The following is a 27,618-nucleotide window of genomic DNA, read 5'->3' as shown; positions in this document are numbered from 1 at the left end:
ATCTATCTATCTATCTATACTAAGACCTGGTTTAAGAACAATAGTATGGAGCCATTATGTAACCTGCAGGTAATTTGGGACATATTTTTGAGCATTTTGTTGGCACTAAATCAAAGCCAGTTTAGTTCCCCTTAATGGTTCCATGTTTGCAAAGGAAATGAAGCTGATTGTGTCCATCCAAAGTTGACCAAATGCTCTCTGCCAATGCCAAATGGCTTTAGGTAAAGAAAGTGTGATGCTGGAAAAAAAAACAAAGCTTGTGATCATTTGCTGCAATCTCAATGCAGAGCTATCAAAGTAGGATTCTGAAACCAGTGGCAATCCTATATCTGCATCCTTAGGAATTTAATTTCATCCTCCAATATGTCAATGCTCAGAGTTTATCAGACTACCTGAAGAATTTGAAAGTGGAGATGACATAAAAGCTTTCTGCAGCTCTGACCTCTCGTAGGATTAGTTTGGAAGATAATGATGAACACATGGCTAGTTATGCACATTGGCAAATAACTAGCCATAGTACAGGAAGAGTGTGACACATATTAGGAGGAGGTGCTAGGCCAGGGGTCTCAAACTCCAGGCATCTAAAAAGTCCTGCAGCAGAGGCACATCTAAAAGTTGCAGGACTGCTGCCCTCGAGAACTGGAGTTTGAGACCCCTGTGCTAGGCTGTTGTGGATGTGTAGCCCACAGTTCTTCAACACATTATAAAAGCCCTGTTCGTTAAGTGAATTATTCATTACAAAGATGCCTGGCATTGGTAGGAAGTATTTAGATCGTTTTTCATGGATGCAACCGACAAATTAGTTTTTCTAACTCATAAATGTGGCGCAATTTAAAGAAAAATAAATATAAGTCCAGTGATATAATAATTAATTGATCACTAATCTTGCTATCTCTGCTCAGGCTTATACATGTAGATGACTCAATCCAAAAGGGCAAAGGGCAGCATAAAAACTACTGTAACTTCCTAGTGTTTGTACACACGTCCCTGTTCTCTGTCATTTTAAGAGCTGGCTCCCCTTTTTTTTCCCATCTGTGCCTCTTCAGACGTGGTCTGAATCTACAGTGAGCTGAGAGAGAGGCCCAAACAACATTTATCAACCTAAACGCGGTGGTGGGCGTCTCCAGATCAGGAATAATAATGGACTAACAGTCTTCTCTGCTGTTTCAGTTTGATCACCACTCTGGCTTCTCGGGGAGCTGGAAGAAGATGAGCCCTTTCTCTTCAGCTGAGGAGGGTTTGCTGCTGTTGCTGTGTGGGGGAGTGGGCTACATCCTGTGGCGTTTCCTGTGTTTGTAAACTAGACGGTGCAGAAAACGTCGGCGAGCAAAGCTGGTACGTAGAAAGATTTGATCGTTTTCAGTGTTCATATAATGTTAATTATGCATTTGGATGTCTGTGTGCTCATTTTGTAAACGTACAGTCGAAGAAGGGAGTAAAGCGGGTTATGCATTGTTACAGCGTCAGTGTTAGCCAGTGCTGGGATGCTAACAAATGTTAGCTTAATGATCGGGAGGGGGAGGCACTCGTAACGACGGCCATCACGAATGTCTTTATAGCCCAGACTCGTCTGGAACCAGTTGAGCTTGTGGTTTCTTTTTTGTTTAGTAATCTAACTGGGAAAGACATGAAGCGATCCACCTTGTGAGGTATATACTCTGGCGAAACCGCTGTATCAATCCGAAGTGAACGTTTTCTCACGATTTGTTCCGAGTTTTTAGTCTGTGGGCGAGGGCGCCACCGAGCAGTTAGCTCCTGCTAGCTAGCCTGCTCAAACAGCAGCTAAACTAACGCAGGGTTCAGAGGCAGGACGAAGGCCACTACTGCATGTGCTGAAAATGTACGTTTAGTACAAAGTCAGCCTTTAGTTAGGTTATTTTTCTGTGTTTTAACTAACCAAACGGCAATAAACATTTGTAAATTATGTACGTTTTTCTCGACTTATTAAATTAGCATTAGCTGTAGCGGTCCGTTAGTTGTCTGGCTACACTAACGTTAGCTCACGTTAGTGAACTGAAACGCTTTGAAGCTTTTATGATGAAAAACATAAGTTAGTGCCATCACCAATCTAATATATGTGAAAAACTAAAGTCTTCGTGATGTTTCTGTTTAAAATCGAATATATTGATAGCATTATATTTGTTAAAGGGGGGGTTTAATCATGCTTTTGTCTGCTTATTTTCCTCAAAAAGCACAATCCTAAACGTAGTTACATTCAATAATGGCAAACAAATAATTTACTCGAACTGTCTTTAACTAGCTTTTTAATGAGGAAAATATTGTAGTTTCTACACAGTAGAGCAGCCAATAACACATAAATGTTATTCTATTTATGTTAAATATCAAATCCTAAGTGTATATTAACATACTTTGCTAAAATAAATTATTTCACACTAGTGAGCTTTCAGATTTTCACACATCAATTTAAAGGCTGAAATTCTGGGGTAATTAATGTCCTTCAATTACCTTAAAAAGCACAGAAAAACTACTCAAATCATTAAAAAATTACTTGCTTTAATTCTTTTAATACATATTCAATAGGATCTTTAGCAAATGTTCATTATCTTTAAAACCTGATTTTTGTCATTAGAATTTTTTTCTTTCATATTTTTTTCAATCATCACTGAATTATAGATTATGTGTAATTATAGGTGCAGTTGTAATGTAGCACTTTTATTGGTTAAACCTATTAAAAAACAAATAACTGATGAGAACTGAAACTGGTATACGTTTCTTCCCAATAGGATGATTCTAACTCTCAAGTATTAGGCCAGATTAAATTCACTTTTAGCTACAGTGAGTCCTGTTGTTGTTAAAAATGTGTTCATTAACTGGAATCATATGTGCAAAGAAAAATCATCTGTTTACATGAACTTGCTTTGTATTATGTGTCCGTAAAGGCAGCCAATGAAGCAGTTGTAACTGTATGTCTGTCTGTTTCGTCCACATCCTCCTCTTCCTCAGTTTTAGTACTAGATGAGTGAGGTGGGTGTGGCTTCCCACCAACCCGACCATCCTGACTGACGGATCTCTGGATGACCTTGTCCCCACCCCTGTCCCTGCGCTCACATATACCACAGCAATGTCACATCTGCCCAGCAGCTCAGTCCGCGACCATATGAAATGGGTTTGTTTTGACAACACCAAAGTGGTTACAAATAGTTTTACTTGCAGTCTTGTGTCACTCAGGATGTTGTCGTTGATGAATAGCTTGGCGGATGCCACTACTGTCTTAGCTGTAGTTCATTTTAAATTGCAGCTCATTTGGTATGACTTGATACAGCTTGTAAAGTGTTGCGTCTTGTTTTCTTTTTTTTGTTGTTTTTTTTGTCCCCCCCTCCCCCTCCTCATGCAGGCGGGGCTGCTTGGCTGCGAAGCTGTCCTGTCCAGCATGGCCCTGATGCAGGCCAGTACAATGGCGGCTCCTCCTAAAAAAATGATGGCTCCGCTCGGCCATGCACCTCCTCAGAGAGACGGACCCGACCGTGCTCCCCAGAGCCACATGATCCTCCCTTCTGGAATGAGCTGTCCACCCCTGGTTAGGACTCACATGGGAAATATGGGGGGGTTAACTGCTAGGCTTTCACAGTGTGAAGATTGCAAACCTTTTGCTTTTATACAATTTTTGTATGTAATTATTCTTGGATAAACCAGTTTTGTTACTTTTGTTGCATAATTTAGATAATTTAGAATTTAGATAAACAAAATCATATTAAAGAATGGTATGAATTATTAGAGAGGGTTATAAAACAGGTCTATATGACCATTGCGGTTTATTTCTGACAGTAGCTGTAACTGAAAATACTGCATAATAAAGAGTAAAAGGTTGTTGCTATTGCTTGGTTTTTGGCCATGATCAGAACCTCTGTTTACAGCGCTAAGAAGAGACCTTTGGGAAAATGGGAAATAATTAACTTTCTCTTGCTCCGTAGCTTATCAGGAAGGAAGGTGAATTCCAAGCTCCCCGCTTGCTGGATGAGAAGGACATGAGGACCAACGAAGACATGCAGCAGAAAAAAAAGAACAGGAAATCAGTGACGCCCTGTAAAGTGAGAGAACAAGAAGGAAGGGGAGGGAAGGTCAGTAGCCTGGATTGTTGAAATTGTTGGGAAAATTCTTGTATTCTTATTTCATGAATGCGCACTCAGCTCCCCGTGTGTGCACGTACCGCGTTCAGCATTTGACTTCGCTAATGTGTGGCTGCCTTGGATTATCCAAGGGTGCACATTTTTGTTTGTGTGGGGGTGGGGGAGGAGCACAGGAAAGATGTGGAGGGGGTGGGTGGAGGTTCTCTGGAGAGGAAGGGGGGGAGGGGAGTGAAGTGGAGCACAATGGCTGCAGTTGTGAGCATAACAGGGGGAGCAGTAACAGGAGGGCATTAAGGCCATCTGACATGACTGGGAGATTTTCTCATTTAAAATTGACATTGTGCTTTGAGGAAAAAGCTAAATTTGACTTTCTGCAGTAATTGTAGTGCAGTAATTTTAGTGTTTGTGTGGAATAAACAATTTAACATAAATTTTGATTGTGTAACAGTCACATTGAATAAAGGGGCGTCTGATGTTCAGTTGACAAAGGAAAACTGATGTAGAGTTTCATTACACGCAGTAATAAAGCATTTAATTTAGCTAATTTTGATAAGGACTTACAGCTAATGAAAACTCAACTTTTCACACAATCAGAATATTTCACAAGACTTGTATGGAAAGGTTTTTTTTTAACTGACATGTTAGCAGTATATAGTCAGGGAAAGCCTGATTACATGACAGGTATCCAGCAGACACTGACTTACCGTCAGCTAGAAGGGTAAGCAACTGAAGCTCATTCCTAAAGAAGCTGGATTTTCTGGGTGTTATGTGAAACTGTTAATGAAAAGTTGAGTGGAAGGAGAACATGTCCTGATCCAGGACATTGACTACAGCCGATGAATTTCTTATATTGCGTCTGGACCAGACATTAGAAGTGTTCCACATTTAATTTAGAAATTAAGGCCCCAGTTTCTGAAGGAAGAATGGCCAAAAAACCCCAGGAGAAGTTCACTCCTGAAACAAATAAACATCTCCACAATACTCTTATTTTATTCAACTGCACCTGTCTGTTTGCATTAAAGCTTACTACATATTGAATATTTGTGTTACACTCTTCTTAAGCCTGTATTTAAAATGTTTTTTTTATCTGCTTATTTCATAGGGCGCAGGTGGAGATGAGAATGGTCCGGCCTCCAAAGTGCAGAAAAATTTTATTTGTGATCATTGTTACGGAGCATTTAGAAGTGGATATCACCTAAAGAGACATATCCTCATTCATACAGGTATGGTAGCTGTTTGTAGTAGCTCGACTTCTCTTTGAAGCCAGAACAGCTTTTAGTGACTGAATATTTAAATCAAATGTTGAAAGAGGCCTTAAACGTTTAAGTTGGACTGAGTCTAGAAGTGTGCTGCAGTTTTGAGCTTTTCCAGTGGCCTACTTAAAGCCTTGTTTGGTAATAGCTTTGCCTCACAGCTAACTGGTGTCTGTGGGGGACTTGAACTAAAACTGGTGCTCTTCGGTTTAGGGGAGAAGCCGTATGCTTGTGCCGTTTGTGACATGAGGTTTATTCAGCGTTACCACCTGGAGAGACACAGCCTCATTCACACGGGTATGCGTCCTTCAGCCGTGCCCATTTTTACATAAATCTGACTACGCATGTAGTCTTTCACATAAATCAAGGGACAGATGCTGACGATTCATTTTTGTCTGTGGACAGTAATTTCCAACAAAGCCAGCCCCGAAATCTCTTTATTCCAAATTATAACATGCAGTCTTTTTATTTGGCCCCACAATCAGAAAACAAAAGAATAGAAGCCATTGTGGTCCTGTAGTCCAGAGTCCATTATTAAAAACTCTTTATGTGAATTTCTTTGTTTTTAATAGTTTTGACTTTGTGTATTAAATATTAGCTGGTGCAGTTATAGAAATGTGAAACTTGATAGAAGTTTTGATCATTTTAGCAGTTATTTAAGGATTGGTGAGCATTTTTTTGAAGAGTAGATGAAGATCTGGTGTAAGCAGAAGCTAATTTCAGCATCCCACTTTATATTGATACTTGTTAGCCATTTTAAATTGTCTTAAAATACAAACAGTGCAGATTTTTTTTTAATATACAGAAACATGTACATCTTGAACTTAAACATGGCAGTTTCTACTTGGTTCAAGGTCATCCTACATCAGACTTAGATAGTATCAGACTGTCATGGGCTGATAACCTTCAGTGAGATTACCACTATTTTATCGTGCCATGGTATTTACACATACATTTTTGACTAAATTGTCTTGCATTATATTATTGCTTTTATTTAAAACAGAAAAGTAATTATTTGTCCCAGAGATGGCTGATATGGACTAATGACATTATCATGTTTCTTTGTGGGATTAATTGCAAATGTGATTACAAATTACAATAAAAAGGGTCAAAAGATTAATCTTTTTGGCAACATGTATATTATAAAAAAAGTTGCATTCAGTTGTGCAACTGTGCTGCTAAACAGTGAAATAATTGTTTTAAGTCATATTTTGAAACACAAGATCTATTGACGACCTCATGGAACAGTGGAAACAGTTTTTAAACCTGTAAAAACGGCAATCATACTGCCAGTTTTTGAGGATTGTTCATCTTTACCATATGATTACTAATCCCTTTAACAATAGTTTTTCTTTCACAAAATAATAATGAATTATGCAATATTTTCCAATCCTTAATTCCTACAAAAAACAACAACAAAAAAACTATATTATTTCAATTGTAATAATTTTTTCTGAACAGTTTTTTATGCGGGTTTGCGACCATAATCACTGCCATATTATGCTATATGACATGCGGTTGGATCTGTAAGTGTACAACTGCTGATAGTTGAGAATCCTTTTAGAAAATCACATTAATAGCTTAGGAGTACCTTGGCTTAATTTTTAAAATTTTGTTCATAAAGTTTTTCAATGTTGAATCCCAGCATAAGATGTTAAATTGTTGGAGAACTGACTGCATCTTTGCCGTCTTTAAATATATGAGCTGGTCAGTTCAAAAATGATTTGAATTTCTGTTTATATGTAGAGGCTTAATCACTAACATGTTAGAAATTTGACCATATTTACTCTTTAGTATGTTGTTGTTCTGGCTACAGTACCAGAATATTCACCCCTCTGTGCTTTAACAGGTGAATTAGATTTGTAGTGAAGATTTTTTAATAGTGGACTTTATGATGGACTCGTACTTGTGGACACCGGTGTGCAGATTTTAAGCTGTTAAAGCACAGGCAACACAAATCATGCAATACATAGCCCCTTTTTACTCTGTATGTTCTTCGGTTTGTGTTGACAGCATCTGCATGGTGATCAAATACTGAATTCTTAATGTTTTATTGTGTACAATTAAAAATTGCGGACATCAATTGGGGAGATGTTTACATAATAGCTATAAAACAGACTGGGTAAGTCAACCTTCTAAATAATTGTTTTAAGTAAATTATTGCTGCTAAATTATTCACTATAAGAAATTAAAGCTAACTAACCTTGGGCTAATCTACCAATCCACGTTGATGTAGTTGACATTTACAGTTTTTCTTTTTGCCAATACTGCATCTGTCTTTTCCCATACACACTTTACACATTTCTTACTTTTCTTCCTGAGTTATTCCTTACTTGCCAGACTGACTAGCTAATACTTGTATGCTCTGTGTGTGTAGGGGTGAAGCCGTTTGCTTGTTCCATGTGTGACATGAGGTTTTTCCAGCGTTACCACCTGGAGAGACACAGACTCACTCATACGGGTATGCGTTCTTTTACCGTACCCAGTTTTTGTTTAGCGTGATTGGGTGGACTCTAAAGTCAGTGGATTGATTCTTACGCAGGGAAAGGGAAGGTTGACTTCGATCGAAGAAAAAACACACAGGGTGAAAGAAAAACACAGGCTGTAGGATTTGATTTTGTGAAACAAACTGACAAAAAACATTTCAGGTTAGCTCTGGCCCTTTTTATCAAGTGTTAGAAATATCTGCTTGTAAAGTTAGAAAATGCTCATCATAAAATTACTTTGATATCCTGTGTAATAGTTATCCTAACTGTATAAATACTGACAAGAGCTTAAAGGGTTTCTGGAAATATATTAAAAAAATTTCCCCCTCATTTTTTACTTTTGTTTTTTGGATGGGCTTTCTTTCACACACTGACAATTTGTAAATGTACACAAATACAAACAATAGTTTGAACTGTCAGACAGCATAACAGGCATAAATAGATGTTAATGAGTGCATCAAAAACAATTCAGATGCAAATACAATTATCCATATTTACTTCTAAAATTACATAAACTCACTTTTACTGTTGCTCACATTTTCTTTATTTTTCAAATTATTTTTTGACATTCTTGCATGTTTTTTGTTGGTCATACAAAAGTAAATGTCCTGTATTTTAGAAATGTCCATTGTTGTCTACAGTGTGAAAGCACAAGGCACTGATGAGCTGATCACAGGTGGACTTGGTGTAAAATAAAACCTAAAACCCATTAGATGGGAAATGTATTTTTTCTAAATCCCTTCCTTTAGATTTTTAGAAGTTCCACTATGAACAACCCAGCATTGCACGTAAAATAACAATTTCATAACTTAACTGGTTTTCAATTGTTTTTTTTTTTTATGAAACATGAAGCCATACCAATGAACAAAGACATAATTACTTATTAGACCGTAAGATCTTGGGTGACATTTACATGGGTGAGAAGTTTGTTCTGACTAGATCTAAGGTCCAGTGTTGCAAATTTAGAGAGGCCTGAGGAAAGGGCGCTCTTTCTCCAGGAAAGTTCAAATCTGAGGAAGACCGGCCTCACTACAACATAATTGGGAAAACTCATTGTAATATTTCTGCAGTTTTAATTTTAATGAACTTCAAATCCATTTGTTGACCTTTTTTCTCCTTCTATCCCATAGCAATGTAGCTTTTACCATCTCAGAGCCTCTATGCATTGTTAAAACATCCCTAAATATTGTTTTTGTTTTGTGACGTACTCCATTTCATTTGAAAGTTGATAATCTCAATACCTGCTAATAATTTTACCAAACTTCTTTTAAACTAACATAAAAAGTGAATGAAGGAATATCGGTTCCTGATAAACTGGTTGTTATGAATTCCCCGTAATCCCAAAGTAACGGCGTAGCTAATTTGTTGATAATCTGTGTATGTAGGGGTGAAGCCGTACGCTTGCTCCATGTGCGACATGAGGTTCTTCCAACGTTACCATCTGGCAAGACACACCCTCACACACACTGGTATGCGTCTGCTCACTCTAGAAGTTTCCACCAAAAGCAAAGACTTGGCAGATTTAGCAGCAAGAAAGACTACTGTTCAGACGCTTGTGGATGTATCCAGACATATAACAGATAGGTTGAAGTTTAGCATTTTTCTCTTAACTATATGAATACTTTATGAAACAGCTGTGTGTGAACTTCCTATATTCTGTTCAATTGTTAGATCATCCCTGCCATTTTTTTTGTTGTTCAAGTGAAATAACCTTCACCACACACACACACATTAAAAATGACACATGGTATAAATGTATAACTGGAAAAAAACCTCACTTAGGAAATAGTTGATGGTCAAATGTTCAAGGTTTCTTTTGAATATTTACATACTTTTGTATGTGTAGGGGTGAAGCCATACGCTTGCTCTGTGTGTGATATGAGATTTTTCCAACGCCACCACTTGGCACGACACAGCCTCACTCACACGGGTATGGTTTCACCCTTTTTCCTTCATCAGTGCCCAAATACCCAAATTTATTAGTCATGTGTAACATGAAATATTTATTCGCATTAAAGCATCTTGGCTGTTAACATGTGTATGAAGTGCTTAGCAGCTAAATCCTGCAGATGATACTTGAAAATATTCCTGACTGGATTGAAAATAGCCCTTTTACTGTAAGCACCTCAGGTTATAGAATACAGTTTTAATCAAAGTCCCCGTTTCATGAATGTCGACAGATTAGAAAATGTTAGTTGAATGTGTATTTTGTTTCAGTTCTGGTCCTCTTTGGCATGTCTGGATACATAAAATACAGATGCACCTCAGTAAATTGTAATGCAATTGATAATATAATTTTGAGTAAATTTAACCCACAAATATTGATTCATCACACACAGAATATTTAACAAGTCTTTTATTTTCATTTGGATAATTATGGTTTTTAGCTAATGAAAAACCTACAATTCTCTTTCTCAGAAAATTAGAATTATTTATAAAACCAAGTCAAAAAATGGTTTGTTACAGAAACTTTAACTTGATCTGAAATAGGGATGCACTGACTATTAGGCAGATATCTGATAGTAATATTGTTGCTATTGGCCAATAACTGATATTTACAGATATAAACTGTGTTCTATACATTTCTCTAACCTTTTGACACCCTAAAGAAACAATCACACTGATGACGTACATAGCTACTTTAGTTAAACCACCCACAATCCTGCACCGCATCACTATTACTGCCACATTCCCAAGCAAACACCACATGGTCATCCTAATTCCAAAACGCAAACAAGATGGAAATAAATATTTGTTGTAAAACGTATTGACTATTGTCAATAAGCTTTACTCATTAACTTGATATTTAGATGTTAAAAATGACTAAAATTTGCAGAGATAACGAGCAGCAGCCCAGTCCAGAAACTCCTGGATGAGTTCTGCTTCCCAAATCCTTACAAGGTTGCAGTTATTTTTTTTTTCCATCACTCTGCTTGAATACAATTTCTAAACGGCCACCATCTTTAGCAGTGACATGGTGTGGTTTGACCTTCTTGTGGACAGACGTCAACTCAACAGTCCCATGCGTATGTAGGCCATAAGATGAGATAAATATAACATTTCTATAATAGCTTGATTTTCTTAGAAAGTGAATTTTTGGTTTTTATTAGCTGTAAACCATAATTACACTTGTGTAATGTGTGTGTGTGTGTCAGTTTCAATATTTTAATCAAATTATTGAAGGAAATCAACTTTTTTCCAATGATATTCAAATTTATTGAGGAGCAGCTGTAAGTAAGTGTGTCCTGTTGAGTTCATTTTGTCTTTACAAGAAAAACTTTGCTTTGTGTGTGCAGGAGTGAAGCCATATGCTTGCTCCATGTGTGACATGAGATTTTTCCAGAGATACCACCTGGCAAGACACACTCTCACTCACACGGGTAGAAGTTTTACTTATCCCTCTTTCTTGACGGTGCTAGGGTTTCTAGACATTTTGTTAATGGTATGGGTCATTTTTGTCAGCACTAAAAATTATATATCTTTTTTTTGTCTATCTGAATCATTAAACCTAAGTTGCGAACACAGTTTGTCCTGTATTGTTTATATTTGATGCTACGTCTTTATGTCTGCACAGAAATAGCTGGCTATAAAGGTTAATGAGCATTTGTAATGAAAATTAGACATTAGTATATGTAAAATCATACAGCTATGCCCTCATTTGACTAGATTTTCTTGTCTCTAAAATCTGGTACTGTATACATGTAGGGGTGAAGCCATACGCTTGCTCCATGTGTGACATGAGGTTCTTCCAGCGTTACCATTTGGCAAGACACACCCTCACTCATACCGGTATGATTAATTAATTTTCACTGTGAAAGTTTTGCCATTTAAAAGAAGAAAAAAAACTTTTAAAATTACATTCATAATCCCTTCTCCATACTTTAATTATACGACTGTCGATAAATCTTTAGGCTTTGTTGGAAAACTGTCCACTGAAGAAGTGATTCTGTCAATTACCTTGACTTTTAATACTGTAATGGTACTTTTGCATGCACATTGCTGACTATTGCTTGTTTTCAATGAGAGAAACATTACACTACAAGGTGTATTGGGTGCAGTTATGAAGCTGATCAATTGCTTGATGAAAAAGCTGACAAAAACAAATCTGAGGATTTGGTTAAATTATTATAAAGGTTCGGATCTGTTTGTGGGAAAAGCTTCAGTATGAAATTAAAGCAAACTACTTAAAGCTATAACAAGCTTTATATACATGTATTAAGCTAAACTGCACTTCTCTTTTAACCTATATTAGTGTAATGTCTCTAACTTCACATTATTAAAGCATGGTAGAAGAAAAAAATAAATTCATGTAAATAGTTTTTCATGTCTTGATGTTGAATACCTCTAATTTTGTTGTGTTTTAGGGGTGAAGCCATATGCTTGTACCATGTGTGACATGAGATTTATTCAACGTTACCAGCTGGAGAGACACAGCCTCACTCATACAGGTATGTGCTCATTTATTTATATTTGCCTCCATCCAATCGCTTCCTGGCTTTGTTCGTGCATGCAGTACGCATTAATGGTTGAATGGCTGCTTCAAACTCGAGTTTGTAATGCTTGCTATAACTATCCTGGCAGTTGCTAATTTAGTCCTGGAGCATCTTTACAAATTGTCAGTGTATTAGAACATTTCCCCCTGTTCTTTGTTTATGAAATGACATGACAACCAGGAAGTACGTGAAAATCAGGCTTTTTAGCCATCATTGCATTACTGCAGCCTGGGCTATCTTGGTGCATGCTTCCTGACTGATGTTTTTTAATGCAATTTTATTACAGCTCAAAGATGTTTGCCAAAGATCTTCAGAAAGCAAACTGGATTTTAATAAAAATATTTAATCAATATTTTAAAAGTTAAGATCATATTTGCCTTACATTGTTGTGCAATGAAAGCTAAATTGCTGCCTGCAAATCAGAGATACATGCAGTTATAACTTTACTCTGATTGGGAAATGTAGATTTAGCATATCTTGCAGTTACACACAAAGGAAGCACTTTGTGAGGCCATATTGAACTGGAACTGTGCTCAGAACGGGCACAAAGTTTTGGTTAACGCTTTGGTTTCCTTGGCAAAGAAAAAACTCATTTTGTCATTGTCATTTCACATTCAAAGTTATGGTCAGGAAACAAACGTATACTTTCATGCATACATAACTGTTTGTAAATATGTCTCACATTTATATTGTTTTGTAAGTTGGATTTTACTAAGATTTTAAATGATGGAATGAAGTCGACTTTCAGAAGTTACTTTTACTTTCTAATTTTCTGAAAGCACAACAGATGCTCTAATGTTGAAAACAGTTGTTTGCCAACTGCCTAAAATTGTCTCCTGCTATCAGCGTGATTTAGTTTGACAAATCTAATCAGGAAATCCTTTTTGGGTTTGTTGGAAACATGATCACAATTAGGATTTATTTGGCATTTCATGAGTTGGAATGATCCCCTCTGGAGATTCAGGCCCCAGTTGCTTGTCTGGTCACTTATAAGCACCTCCCGAAAAACCCAAACTTTTTTGGTTTGAAACAAGTTGATTTGGCCATCTGATCAGAAGATCTTCCTTATTCTATGGCAGCTCAATTAACATAATAGCCAAAGATTAGTGGAAGTTAAAGAGATGTGGAAACGTTTTCTTTTTCTATCGATTTGGATAGCAGGTTTGTGAAGCAAGCTGGGATTTCCAGTTCAAACCGAGCGCTGATAAGTGCAGCCAAACTTTACTAAAGCAATTAGTAAAGTTTATCATTGATCATTTTTGGCAGTTGAGGTATTTTTTTTTATGCTAAAGCTCATACTTTGTGTGTATAGGGGTGAAGCCGTACGCTTGCACCATGTGTGACAAGAGGTTTTTTCAGCGCTACCACCTGGCGAGACACAGCCTCACTCATATGGGTATGCCTCTGCCAATCCTAAACCTGTCACAAGATTAGGATGCTGTAGTATGCCTGATCTAGACTCTTATGTTATTATAGCTGCATTCATTCACAGATTCAGATAGTTTGATTTCCACTAGGTTGTACACACGGGTCTTGTGTTGGAGTGGATTTAGGACAACCCATTTTGTAATTTACAACAACCATATTGTACACTTGTAAGTTACATTAGGATTATGACATTGGTTATTAACCACAGTTAATAATTAAACCATATTGGCTAATTTTTTACCAAACAGGACTTTAGACTCATAGTTGTTTTTTTTTTTTTTTTTTAATTGTTGTTGTTGTAGAGACATAAATTTTTTTTTCTTGATGCTCTGGGTTTAGGTGTGAAACCTTTTGCTTGCACCATGTGTGACATGAAGTTTTTTCAACGTTACCACCTGGCGAGACACAGCCTCACTCATACGGGTATGGGTCTGTCCACCGTCAGTCAGACTTTAGGGTGCACATTTTATGTTAATTCACTTCACGTTTCTGCATATTCATGTCTCAGGAACGTGTTAATTACAGGGTTCCTACAAAGTTTGGAATTCAGGTTCTGTATTTTCATGGTTTGTCTATGTATGAGAAAATAAAATAAGAATATGGAAAATTTCCATCTCAATTTCTGTAGATCTCTATCTTTCCGTCTCCATCTTTCGCTCATATTTAATATTTTGAAATGAACATAAAGGGCTGAACTCTAAAGTTTGTTCTGGATGGTTTCTTCACATGGAAATTGTCCTGGAACCCTGTAATTATAAAGTTAACAAAGACCTGTTGATATTGGTCAGTATTGTTAAGGATAAACAGGATTAATTCATAAATCAGCATTTTACTCTTTTTATTGTTAATTTTTAAAAATGTGAAATCAATTAGGCATTTTGTGTGGTTAATAACCAATAACGTTAAACTTTTATTATACATTTAAACAAGTGAAAAGGAGGCAAAGTGATATAATACTGCTACTTTGCATTTAGGTGTGAAACCTTATGCTTGCACCATGTGTGACAAGAGGTTTTTTCAACGCTACCACCTGGCGAGACACAGCCTCACTCATATGGGTATGCGTCCGCCCACCTTACCCATGTCACTGAGATCAAACTGTGTTTATGTTTCATCAGATGTTCATCCAGCAAGCTTAGATAGTAATCTATATTCTCTCAAGCTGAATATTAAAGCAGACCTTTATAGATGACAGGATACAGGATTGCAACATCATCAGCTCATGTGATGTGTTAAATTGTGGATTTGAATTGGTTCATATAGTTTGATGTGTTGTTTAATAAAATCGGGTTACCATTTCCTTGGAAAAAAAAACATTAAAAAAAAAAAAAACAATCCCCTGCAATTATTGTGGTTAACAACCCATCAATTTCGTCTATATGTTTAAAGTGTCATGCTTATTGATGGATTGTGAACACAAGCCCAGACAGTTTTGTATATAATACTTTAATGCTCTGCGTTTAGGTGTGAAACCTTTTGCTTGTACCATGTGTGACATGAGGTTTGTCCAGCGTTACCACCTGGCAAGACACAGCCTCACTCATACTGGTACGCCTCAGTGCACTCGCCCTCTCACATTATACAGGACACCGTTACTTTAAATCGGCATCAAAAGTGTTTCCAGATTCTAGGGATGGGTGATATGGACATTTTCACTATATCTTACGGTATTTACTGCGATGAAGATAGAAGGGATGAGAAGTCTGAAAGATTTCATTGCTATTGGTTTTCTATAAATATGTGACTGTATATAGAAAGAGACCTACAGGCACAGATGGCTCTAGATATCCAATTAACCCATTATCAATTAGACTATTTCACTACACTACTACATCAAGTATTGCAACGGAATTGCAGAAGAGTACACAATGCACCTTTAAACATTTGAGATGCACCATTTACTGATGACCTTTGGCACTCAGGGTGGGTGATTTGGTAATATCAGATCATATAATCTATTGGGCACATTCTGTACACTGCTGTTCTATGCTCAGACTCTCAGGTTTTGCTTCATTAACCTACTTTAAAGCAGCAAGAGTGAGAACTATGAGTGGTAAAGTGGTGTTTTTACCTTTTAAATTTAATGTAAAGGCATTAACTTTGGCTAAGTGATCTGTAGCGGAGTGTATTTCAATAATAAAGTACAATTGTACTCGACATAAGTTAGCTAAATTTAACCTGGATGAAAATCTATTCAAAAATGTTTTCGCCAAAAATGCTCTTGTCTTTCCTGTGAAAAAGTTGTTTGCACATTATGAATGTTACAGATTCACCAAGAAATTGTGATCAGACTTGGACAATTTCAACCATGATCTGCCCTGATTTACCAGTCATAAATTCTCTAAAGTCCAGCGAACGCACCACACCTAAACACAACCAACTCTCTGTGCAACTTGTTTCCGTGTGATGAAGACTCGACATTTGCTGTTGGCATTACCAGTTGGCATTAAAAATGATATTGAATGAAACAGAGAAGTAAGACGGTGTTTAAATTGAAACTTTTTTCATAATATGTTGATAAATGTCTGCAGTCCATTCAAGCTGTGGGAGAGTAAGACTTTTGGTAGATAACAGGAAGGCTGAAAAGTGAACTGCAGTTGGTTTATTTTGTTTTTTTGAGCTTCTAGCCTCTGCCTGTCATGAAACATGTCAGATTTAAATATGATGAAATAAATTTTGAAATGTCTGAGTTGAGGTGTTCCCTTATAGTCATTTGCAGCTACTAATGCTAACCATACTAATTGTTGATCTAAGATACTAAAGAGAAAAGTGTAATACATCAACACTTTATAAATGTTTTAATTGGTCAAGCCCTGCTCTGTCACACATTGATGTCTCTGCTCCAAATATAAATGACTGCTCATTTAAGAAGTCCTTAAAGATGCTTCCTGTTATTAGAGAGAAATCAGAATAACCTGAAATCTGTATCAGTTGGTGAAACGTTTACAAAAACCAGAGCTACACGATGCATCTTTCTAGATTTTGAAGTGTAAAATATAGATAAATGCCATATTGTCCATCCCTAAATGGATCCGCTAGTGGATAAAATAGTTTCCAACAACAGAAGCATCAATTTGAATTATTCAAATCTAAAACATAATCGGTTAGATTGTTTACTTAGGATAACTCATTCTTGTCACTGTTATTATATGGTAAACGAACACCATGTTATCCGTACTGGTATGCACACCTCTTTAAATCCATAAGTAATTTGGCAAAAACAACTTGGCTCATGTGAAACATTTGCCGTGTTAAACTCGGTATCCATCAAATAGACACAAATATCAGCATCTGGTCTGTGCATTTAAAACTCTTATTAGCTTGCTTTGTTTTTCTATGATGGTAAGAAAAGTCTCGTTCTGTTTTTTAGATGAATTTGACCATGTTCAATGACTTTAACGATATGGTAACAATTTGATCACATTAATTATTTAGAGGAAAAATATTCACTTCTGTTGAAACGTTTAAACTTCTCTTGTACTTGATAAGTTATTAAGACAACACACACAAATGATTCTGGCGCTTTCAAGTTAGTAATTTTAACTCCTCGTGTCATAAAGAGCAAACTTTATCAACTTGTAAAGTAAGTACAGTGGTCAGTTGTTTAGTTTTTTGCTGCCGACTAGTGTACCCTAAAGTTAACATGTGAAACGTATATACATATTTTTCTTTGTGTTGCATGACTTGGAAAATGTGTAGTTAAGTAATAATAATTTAGATATTTTTGTTGAAGAATGGAAATGAGAGCTGAAGTGATATAATAGTAATATTGCTACTTTGCATTTAGGTGTGAAACCTTATGCTTGCACCATGTGTGACAAGAGGTTTTTTCAACGCTACCACCTGGCGAGACACAGCCTCACTCATATGGGTATGCGTCCGCCCACCTTACCCATGTCACTGAGATCAGCTTGTTCATACATTATGAAGTTTCAATTATCTCAGACAATTGATATTTCTGTGAAAGTAAGGGACACTTTTACTTGTTTTTTTTAAACTCTGGTGCACTGTGTGTTAAAGTAACATATAAGACCAGGACTAAATATATCATCAGCTCATGGGATGTGTTTAGAAGTGGATACATAATTTGACAAAAAACCAAAACAAAACACACTGTTAATCGCATTCAAACAAATTTAGAGCATACATAACTGATCGTTTTTAAACAATTGAGAAGTGGTTAACAACCCATCAATTGTAAATACAAGTTTCAAGTACATTTCTGATTGATGGATTGTGAAACGTGAAGTAAAAGCCCTGAAATTAACGTGTTGATGCTCTGCGTTTAGGTGTGAAACCTTTTGCTTGCACCATTTGTGACATGAGGTTTGTTCAGCGTTACCACCTGGCAAGACACAGCCTCACTCATACTGGTACGCCTCAGTGCACCTGACCTCTTGCATCGTCTACAGTACTGTGCAAAAGTTTTCGGCTCAAGCCGTAGGGATTCTCATCCTCTGCGTGTGGCGGCCTCATGATGTTTGTGTTGATATTTTTCAGCAGTAAGATGGAAGCTGGTAACTATTGATAGGAAGATAAGTACAGGGAAGGAAGACAAGCTGCAGGTAGAGGCATATTTGTTTGTTTGAAAGGCCTAATCAAAGTCCAGATCTAGACCTCATTGAGAATCTGTGGCAAGACTTGAAAACTTCTTTCCAGATGCTGAAATGCTTAAGAGCAATTTATTATTTTTTTTCTTTTACAATAATGAGCATCTTTTAGTTGTTGTATCACATAAATTCCAATCAAATAAAGTAAAATGTCTGGTTCTAACTTGACAAAATGTTGAAACTTTGAAGAGCCGAGTTCCCTAATGTATTGCCTGTACACATTTTCTGTAATCTTTGGTTTATATTTCCCATTTTTACCAGAATGTAAATGGAGGAATGGCCCAAGACTGTTGCACAGTACTGTAGCCTCATGTTAAAATATTAATCAGCCATTTTAGTTGCATGAATGCTTATATTAAAACGACAAAATGCACATTACATTCCTGTGTAGGATGAATTCCCTTTTGCAGGGCTAGCTTGAGCTTAAACCCTGTCTGTCTTGCACTTGTGGGTGGTAGGGCTAATATATTGCTCTGTGTGTGTAGGGGTGAAGCCGTTTGCTTGTTCCATGTGTGACATGAGGTTTATTCAGCGTAACCACCTGGAGAGACACAGCCTCACTCATACGGGTATGCGTTCCTCTGTCGAGCCCCTGTTACCCAGAAAAGGCACCGGTGCATGAACAACAAACTCGAGTTTGGATTGTTAAGTCATTTGATGGGATGTTGAACCAGCCTAAAAGAAACTCGCCCCAGTTTTGTGGGGCCTCTGTGTTGCTTAGATCTGGGCCATAAAATTGAGAAACTCCACTCTGATCTACACATAATGAGTTGATGACGAGGCCTTTTTAGAAAAGCAGCTCAAAGTACTCTTGATTGTTTGACATTTAATAGAAGAGTTATTTTCCCCCTGAACTGATATAAGTGTTGGACATTTATTCTCTTAAGACATCTAAATTAACACTCTTGCCATTTTGCTGACTCAAGACTCTAAGACTGATGCATTGACTGTGTATTTGTGTGCTCTTCCAGGAGAGAAGCCATTTGCATGTGACATGTGTGATATGAGGTTTATTCAGCGCTACCACCTTGAGAGACACAAGCGCGTTCACAGTGGGGAGAAGCCTTATCAATGCGAAAGATGCCAGCAGGTAGGTCTGACTGAACAGGAAGCAAAGCCTTTTCAAATCCGGTGATGTATGACTAATGATAATAATGCATCTTATCTATAGTTCCCTTTTTTACTTGCAATTTCCAATGGCTAAAAGTGGGGAAAGCAATTACAATGGATAAAACAGAAGAGATTTAAATAAACAACTACAAAAGTGAACCAAAAGTTTTGCTAAAGAGAAACGTCACAAGACCTTTTTAACAGTCAGTTTAATGTATTTTATTAATTTTTATTACCAAAACAATGAAAAGAAACAGAATCATTTAATATAACCAAAGTGATCAAAGGCGCAGGTTGATGCAACACTCATTTTTTCCCTTTTTTTTTTTTATGAAAATGGAAAACATAACCAGGGAATTAGAGGAAAACAAATAAGAAGGAATAATTAAGTCTCAACAGTTAGTTATTTAAAAAAAAATATGGCTTAATAAATCATAAGGCTTAAGACTTCAGAGAAAAAGAAAATCTAATGAAAAATGAAACTTGCACAACATATCCAATCTTATGCATCAAAAACAAACACGCGTACAATTATGCAAAAGAAATTAAGGGACCAACGAGGGTTGGAATTGGCCCCGATTGTTGATTTTCATCAAAACTGAATTTTCAGTAAGTCCACACTTTTTAAACTGGATAGACTTTGGTAAACATACAAATTATTTAACTATAAATGATTTTTGATCAAGTTTTGTGCTGCGTGTTAGTGGAAGATAGATTTATCTAATATTTCCCTTTTCTGTCTCTCGAAGAACTTTTCACGCACAGACCGTCTGCTGCGACATCGGCGGTTGTGCCAGGGCCGCAGCGTAGCCAAAGTAGAGAACCAGCCATGCTGCGAACCACGCCCGTACCAGCAGGAGCCCCCGCCTGCTCCGCCAACCTGGAGCCCCCTGCACCCACCTCCGGGACGGCTGGCTGTCTGACATTACGCCTTCCCGGGATCCATAACTACAGCGGAGATGGGACAAGCCGCAGGGTTTCCTCCTCTCGCCTCTGTGCAGAGTGGCGCCACATTCTAGCGCAGACCGCTCTCTCAGCTCCAGTCCTGGGATTATTAATGACAGTGGGGCAATTTTTTTTATTTTTATTTTTTATTTACATTTCACTGTGTTCCCTTTTCTTCCCTGTTTTTTTATTTTAAATGATACTCTTTTTCTGTGATGAACAGTGGTCAATGGTCCTGTTTTGTACATTTTTGTTCCCAAGAAAAAAAAAGGTTTTTATTGTTCAAACAAACTGCATTTGGTGGTACTCCTCGGGAAGGGAACTGGATATTGTTTGTCCTAATGTTTTTGCAAAAAAAAAAAAAATGGTGGAAAAATACTATCGGAGCAACTTGGTATTTTTTTTTTTTTTTCCTCTTAAATGGCCCATTTTACCTCAAAAGAATCGTCACTCGGTTTAATCGGTAAAACTGAGTTTTCCCTCCAGGTCGAGCCTGGAAGCTCTGCGTCATTGGGACCACAGTTTGCCTTTCGGTGCTGCTTACCAAGAAGTATTTACTGGAAGCATCGACTGGCACCTTCAGTGTTTTGATACACTAAATTCTGTTGACTCGATCAGCAGGGAAGGCCCAGTTTTAATCGGTGTAAATAATTGAAAATGTATATTAATCTAGATTGGACTTGAGTGTTGTTTTTTATGCGTAAAATGGGCCAAAATAAGAGTAAAAATGGAGTTCAGATACAGTCTGTCGGTGCCGTTGCAGTCGAGTCCTGAGGGAAGCAGTTTGTCTAAGATGTTTGTAAACCAGATAAATTTTTTGTGTCGACTCACGAGTTTCAGAGGACAGCAGTGTAACAGTACTTCTTCCACAATTACTGTCCATTCACCTGTGTGTGTATATACTGAGATCTCCAGTGCTGTGTCAGAAAAATGTCTCTCCCAGAGTTTGGGTGGAAACCGGTGCAGGTCGGCCTCCTCGAGTCTCACTGTTTGTACAGCTCGTCACATTGTGAGATTAGCAGCAGTATACAGAATATTGTGGCCTTAGTATGTTTTCTTTATTAATTTTGTTTGTTGCCTTTTATTTTTCTGCTGTGTTTTAGGCTGTGGCTCAGATACATTTGCCAGCCTTTTGTTGTTTTTTTTTGTTTGTTTTAAAATGACTAAGCTCTCAGTTGTTGAATGCTGAAAGCTTCAGAAAACAGATCTTTCTGATGATAATTTTAGGTCATTATTCCTGCTAATTTTGTAACACGGCATACTGTCCTGAAGGTAGTGCTCAGCGGTTTTTAACAAATTGCTTTATTTTATTTTTATTTTTTCCAGATATGAGACCGGTGTGTAAATGTTTATCATGTCATTGGGTTTAGCCTTAAGTTTGAAATACACGAGTTATTGGACTAAATGCCGCCATAATAACTGGGTTTCTTCTGCGCATCATGAACTTTGGAGGGAATCTTTTCAAGCGGCCAATCAGCTGCTGGTCGTGTTTCTCCGCCCCGCTGTTATGGAGCAGCTTCTGGCCCTGAAACGTCAGTGCTTGACGGAGAAGTGCTGCGTCCAGGCAACCTGTTTAACCTGTATTGTACCGATCTGGACGACATGCTGTTGAAGCCATTAACCAAATGTGGAAGCTTTCTGCAGCCTCTGTATTTGCTTCAATGTGTCAGAATTGTAAGGAAATTGGGATGGTGTTTTTTTTTTTTTTTTATATATATAAAGACAAAGTTGTGCAGCTGGTAAAGTGTGCACAGAGAAAAGGTTCAGTTTTAAGTGAATTGATTTGGCTGAAATTATGACGGAGAAAAAGGGCCAAGTTTAAAGAAATACAGTCATTTGCTTTGGAAACACTATTCCCAGCCTGTGGAAGGACTCCACTGGCGTGTGCACATATTAAAAAAAAAAGCAAAAGGGCAATACAGTATGTAGATGTTGCTTGTTAATATTCGTCATTTATTGTTTTTAGTATTATCTTTTCCATCATTAAATCGCAATAGAACCCTTCCATCTCAGATCTCGTTATGAGATTTTGTTTTTCAAAGGAAGGGTTAGCGCATCACATTTTTATGATTGTTTTAAGGACTTTTTTTTAATTAGTATTATTCAGATGAAATTGTACACTGGAATGAAATGGAAAAACATGGAAATTTGATTTCTTTTTTTTTATTCCTTTCAGTCTGTCTTAGATATTAGGCTTTGACAAGTTTGTTTTCTCTTTGACACAGAAGGCAAACAGAAAGATTTGGATCAGTACAGTTGGGAGCCCAGTATGTTTCTGTAATTTTGACATTATATGATGTAGTATCACAGGAAAATGTTTGCTTTTCTTATACAAAGTCCCTGGTATTTGTAGTAAATTATATTGATAATGGTATTAGATGAACAACAGCATAACAGTAGCTATCACAGATTAGTTGTTTTTCTTTATTAGTCTTGCATGCAGAGTTACGGTCCTCAGTTAAGATAGGATCTCTATTGATTATTTTGTGTAGGAAAAAGTGCATAAGAATAACTTCCTAAAAAAATTACAATGAATTATTGTAAAAATGGGCTAACTAATATGTACCCTTGTGATCCAATTAGTTTCAGCTGTATGAAAATCAGAGGAGAGGCTTCTTACTATTATGCTAAAATAAAGAATTTGTAAAGGACTTGCTGTTTTTAATTATTAATGAAACTGAAAGTCAAATGTGCCGAAGTATATATAATCCCCGTTTTGTCTTACACCGGTATGAAGATGTAGAAGTCTAATCTTCACAGGGTTACTATGCAGTCTTGAATTCCTGGATAAATAAGGAGATGCATGGGAAATAGAAAATGCTGTATTTTCTTTATGTCTATTCTCGGGGTGATTCACTGTTGGTATGACATCGTAATGTTCACCTGGACCATCAGTGTCAAACTCCAGTCCTTGAGGGCAGGTATCTTGTAGCTTTTAGATTGGTGTTTCCTGATCCAACACACCTCAATCAAGTGGCTGAATCACCTCCACAGCACACAGCCAGGTTCTAATTACCTCATTATTTCATTTATGTGTATTTAAACAGAGATGTGTTCATGTTAGAGGAGAGTCTCTAATTGTTGGTGGGATTTTCTGTGCTGAAATACTTTTACATGCTGCCATCCCAGGGCAACTTCTGCAACAGTAGCAGCTCCACTCCTTAGTTGAATCCTCCGTGGGACACTGTTCTTGCCTTTGCTGGACTTTCTTGGACACCCTATATGTTTCAAAAGACCCCTCTTGGCTAGATTAGGCTACAGTCTAATTAGCAGCAACTGTTCTGTTCATTCAGATTAAGATGAGGGGTACCAGTTGCTCTGTCCTTGTTTGGCTTATTAGCAGATCATATTTAGGGTAAACATGATCTGTGATGATGGTAATTACAATAATTTTGCAAATAATTGCAGTCTATTTTCTTAAAGCAACCTAGACTCAACGCTAAATGCTTGCAAAAGAACAAATACAGTAAAGTTTTTGGGCTGAGGGAAAGACGGCTGTAATTACACAAATATTCCTGTAGATGGCACCAACACATTCTGTGTAAAATGCAGCGTCAGAGGAAGAAACTGTTGCGACTCTTTGTGTTCTGGTTTTAAGCTGTGATCCATAAAAACAACTTAATGCGCCTTTTTAGCTGGACAATCAGCGACTTATTTCAACATGTTGGACGGCAGCACGTCTGGAAATGAACCGGGGCTCTCAGCTTTACAGAACCGGGTCTCTGAGCCCGCAGATGGGACCCCCTCCTCCAGGTTCCTGCAGGCTGAGCAGGAGCTGAACGCCCTCCTCCGGGGGCTCACCTTCGGAGAGCCCGTCCGCTACATCTACAACCCGCTGGAGTACGCCTGGGACACCCACCGCTGCTACGTGGAGAAGTACTGCCAGCCCGGGAAGACGGTCCTGTTCCTGGGGATGAATCCTGGACCTTTCGGCATGGCACAGACCGGGGTGGGCATCGTCAGCAAGAGCACTGTTTACATTTAACCTGCTCTGCAAAACGGTTGTACCAAACTTTAAGGTGTTTTATTGGAGTTTTATGTTAACAACCAAAAATACGATAACCGTGAAGCAGAAGGAAAAAAAAATATTGAATTGGGTTTTATTTATTTCACAAATAGAAATCTCAAAAGTGTGGTGTGCATTTTTGTTCACCTTCCAAAACTCTGATTCCCCCAAATAAAATACAATTCAACCAATTAACTTCAAAAGCCGACTAATCAGTGAATAGGCCATTTGGGTGCACAATGCGCTGTTCACAGATGAAAATTTAAAGAGTACGGTACAACTGCTAGCTGAGAGGCCAGCTAAGGAGCCTAAATCAGAGAAACAGGCTTATGATAACTCTGGAAGAGCTGCAGAGACCCACAGCTTATCTGGCAGGGCTTGTTGACAGAACGACTATTATTTTTCCTCACAAATCTGGTCTTTGTAGAAGAGAATTGGAAAATGCCATATTTGGGAAAAAAGCCAAAAGTCCTGTTTTATCACATGTAATGTAAAATAACAGCAAACATATGGAAAAAGGTGTTGGGGTCAGATTAGACCAAAGTGGACGTTTTTGGCTTGTATGTAAAGGCTGTGTCTGTGTGGAGGAAAAATAACTGTAATTTCAACTATTTGTTGAAATTGTCACTTTGTTGTGACAGTATGAGACCGGTAATTTGTCGTTTCCCGGTGCTAGAGACAACCAGTTGGAGGCAGTTGGACGGTGTTAGTGCTGTCAATCACAGTCTCCTATGGTGCTGCTCATCTTACCTCCCCTTCTCCCCCATTGCTGTTTGCTATGCTGCAGCTAGCATAGCCTGTTGTGAATGCTCAGTCTAGATAGCATGGCCACCGATGAAGGCATAAAGGGTTTTTCTGTATTGGTAAGCCATCAACACATTTAGTGGAGGATGATTGGCAGCGCTAAGACCCTCCCCCTGATTCTGATTGGTTGTTTTTGGTTGGAGCGGTGCATTTTTTCAGATGGCAATAGTAATGCAGGGAGAATGTGGAGGAGATTGATCTTATCACAGATAATCTGTCTCATAATACTCTGTCACAGCATGGTGACAGATGAACAAATATGTAAAATATATATATATATATTTTTGGTTTAAATAAAAGTTACATACTGCACCGTTAAGGTTCAGAATGTGTTCCTGTCTGTTTCAGGTCCCTTTCGGTGAGGTGAAGTCAGTCGTTGATTGGCTGAAGATCTCAGGTGAGGTCGGTCGCCCTGCTGAGGAGCATCCAAAGAGACGGATCCTGGGCCTCGGCTGCACACAAAGCGAGGTGAGCGGCGCTCGCTTTTGGGGTTTCTTCAGAAAGCTGTGCGGCGAGCCCGAGCAGTTCTTCCGCCACTGCTTCGTTCACAACCTGTGCCCGCTGATCTTCATGAGCGCCAGCGGGAAGAACTTGACGCCGCCAGAGCTGCCTGCAGCGGAGCGAGAGAAACTGCTGTCCCTGTGTGATGCGGCGCTCTGCAAAGTGGTGGAGGCGCTGGATGTCTCCATGGTGATCGGCGTGGGGAAGGTTGCGGAGCAACGGGCGCGGCGGGCACTGTCTTCATCCGGTGTAGTTAATGTACGAGTTGAGGGCGTGATGCACCCTTCGCCCAGGAACCCGCTGGCCAATAAGGGCTGGGAGGAGGTGGCTAAAGCCAAGCTGGCGGACCTGGGTGTCCTCCCTCTGCTGAGTAGCAGCTAACGAGCTGCAGATCCAATCTGATGATTCATCAGGAGGTGAAGAGCTGCTGAAAAATGCCGCCGCTAATACCTTCCGACCATATGCTGCTCCATATTCAGCTTGTTATCGCAAACACCGTCTCTGACCTCTGTGGAGAAATCTTAACACCAGTCTACAGAGTTGGCATGTCTCCCCTTCAGTAATGACTGCATGAAGTGCATTAAATATTCATCCTCAGAACTACAAAACATCACTGTTTGTGTTGTAGAAACTGTTTGTACGTTTTAGGTTTCTTGCTGGTAGATTGCCCACATCTGAGAAGGGAGTTTGGTCCGTCGTTATGCTGAACTTTATGCAGGACTCATGCATAAAGTTCATGCATGAGTGAAGCGGGGCTCTCAGAAAGGTATGGCATTTTATTTCTGAATGTATTTTGGGCTAACTTGGTATGAAAATAAGAGTAAACAAAAGTATCTGTATTTCTGGACTTGGTTTATAACCCCAGGGTCTAAATGTGCCAGCCTGCCTTCCTTCCTTCCTTGTCTTGCTACCTTTCTGGTGCAGTTTCTTCTTTCCTTTTTTGTCTCTTTCCTATCTTCCTTCCGTCATTCTACCTTTATCTCCTACTTTAGTTCCTTTGATTGTGTCTTTCATTTGTTCCTACCTTCTTTTGGTTATTTCGTTCCCCCTTCTGTCCTCATTTTCTTTCATTTCATTCTATTATTCTTTCTTCCATTCTTTCCTTTCTTCCTCTCATTCTTGCATCTTTCTTTTCTTTCTTTTGCTCTTTGTGTCCCTTCTTACTTCCTTCCTTCCTTCCATGTTTATGACTTTGCGGCTTTATGTTTTGTAGAAATTTGAGTCGCTCCATTATGTGTAGGGACATAAGCTCTCCATCTGAAGTTTGCCAGTGAACATCTAAATGATTGAGAGTGCATTGAATATCAATCCTCAAAACAGAACCTGTTCTAGTTAGATGAGACCAAAATCCAGTTCTCTGTGGCGGAGCCAAAACATACTGCTGGGGCACAATTCAGCAGGGAATCAAACTATTATTTCTTCCATATATCTGAAGCTCAGGACACTCTGTTCCCCTTTTATGTTGTAATGAAAACGACAACAAATATGTAGAAATAAATCATCAGTTAGACTTTAGTTCCAGCCAGGTGGTTTATCAACAGATTAAAATGTTATCCACAATGATTCATTAAATGACTGTTACCACGCCGACTCAGTTAGCACTCCTAACAAACTACTAAAATGGCACCTAAATGTAACCATGGCTACATCTTATATCTACGTATGCTGCATTACATCCTGTTGAAAGAAATGTTACAAATGTGAGACGCTATTTTTTATATTTCTGTTTATCTTTTTTTGTTATATTTGGTTTGTTTTCATAACGTGTTGGTTGTTTTCCTCCGGTCTGTTTTAGGGTGCTGTGTCTTTGCTACTAAAATAAAAACACTCCTGTCTACAAATAAATGTTAAGTCTTTTCTTAATATTTTGTTTGCTGGAAAATATAAAAGTCAT

The 27,618-nt window shown here is 38.1% G+C and overlaps 2 protein-coding genes across 32 annotated transcripts; both read left to right on the top strand.

Annotated features, from left to right (window-relative positions):
• Nucleotides 1-970: 970 nt before the first annotated feature.
• Nucleotides 971-23,064, top strand: znf740a (zinc finger protein 740a). 31 transcript variants are annotated; one of them, XM_028003473.1, is made up of 21 exons: nucleotides 972-1,335; nucleotides 2,965-3,127; nucleotides 3,356-3,538; nucleotides 3,933-4,079; nucleotides 5,191-5,311; nucleotides 5,555-5,638; nucleotides 7,719-7,802; nucleotides 9,213-9,296; nucleotides 9,674-9,757; nucleotides 11,124-11,207; nucleotides 11,533-11,616; nucleotides 12,192-12,275; nucleotides 13,633-13,716; nucleotides 14,088-14,171; nucleotides 14,723-14,806; nucleotides 15,213-15,296; nucleotides 17,536-17,619; nucleotides 18,038-18,121; nucleotides 18,844-18,927; nucleotides 19,330-19,448; nucleotides 20,218-23,064. In XM_028003473.1, the coding sequence occupies exons 2-21, from the start codon at nucleotides 3,083-3,085 to the stop codon at nucleotides 20,389-20,391; spliced, it is 1,965 nt and encodes a 654-aa protein (XP_027859274.1). In that variant the 5' UTR covers nucleotides 972-1,335; nucleotides 2,965-3,082; the 3' UTR covers nucleotides 20,392-23,064. The 31 variants fall into 31 exon arrangements, with proteins under 31 accessions (XP_027859276.1, XP_027859285.1, XP_027859295.1 ...); XM_028003474.1 differs by lacking the exon at nucleotides 972-1,335 and adding an exon at nucleotides 1,345-1,649; XM_028003475.1 differs by lacking the exon at nucleotides 2,965-3,127 and having other exon boundaries at nucleotides 971-1,335.
• An 879-nt stretch (nucleotides 23,065-23,943) lies between these two features.
• On the top strand, nucleotides 23,944-27,569 carry LOC114135068 (single-strand selective monofunctional uracil DNA glycosylase). The gene is made up of 2 exons (XM_028001993.1): nucleotides 23,944-24,362; nucleotides 25,572-27,569. Exons 1-2 carry the CDS (start codon nucleotides 24,075-24,077, stop codon nucleotides 26,103-26,105), a joined length of 822 nt encoding a protein of 273 aa, XP_027857794.1. The 5' UTR covers nucleotides 23,944-24,074; the 3' UTR covers nucleotides 26,106-27,569.
• Nucleotides 27,570-27,618: the final 49 nt, after the last annotated feature.

The sequence above is a fragment of the Xiphophorus couchianus genome, chromosome 20, assembly GCF_001444195.1.
Source record: "Xiphophorus couchianus chromosome 20, X_couchianus-1.0, whole genome shotgun sequence".
Lineage (NCBI taxonomy): Eukaryota > Metazoa > Chordata > Actinopteri > Cyprinodontiformes > Poeciliidae > Xiphophorus > Xiphophorus couchianus.
Note: the sequence above shows the minus strand (reverse complement) of the source record. Positions and strands in the feature narration are given on the sequence as shown.

What these genes read in the sequence shown, in the direction of transcription:
- LOC114135068 (XM_028001993.1), top strand. Translation starts at nt 24,075, where the DNA reads ATGTTGGACGGCAGCACGTCTGGAAATGAACCGGGGCTCTCAGCTTTA. An exon ending in TCGGCATGGCACAGACCGGG is followed by an intron (nt 24,363 to 25,571) that starts GTGGGCATCGTC and finishes TGTCTGTTTCAG; the next exon opens with GTCCCTTTCGGTGAGGTGAA.
- znf740a (XM_028003473.1), top strand. Translation starts at nt 3,083, where the DNA reads ATGTCACATCTGCCCAGCAGCTCAGTCCGCGACCATATGAAATGG. An exon ending in TCCGCGACCATATGAAATGG is followed by an intron (nt 3,128 to 3,355) that starts GTTTGTTTTGAC and finishes CTCCTCATGCAG; the next exon opens with GCGGGGCTGCTTGGCTGCGA. An exon ending in ACACAGCCTCACTCATATGG is followed by an intron (nt 17,620 to 18,037) that starts GTATGCGTCCGC and finishes CTCTGCGTTTAG; the next exon opens with GTGTGAAACCTTTTGCTTGC.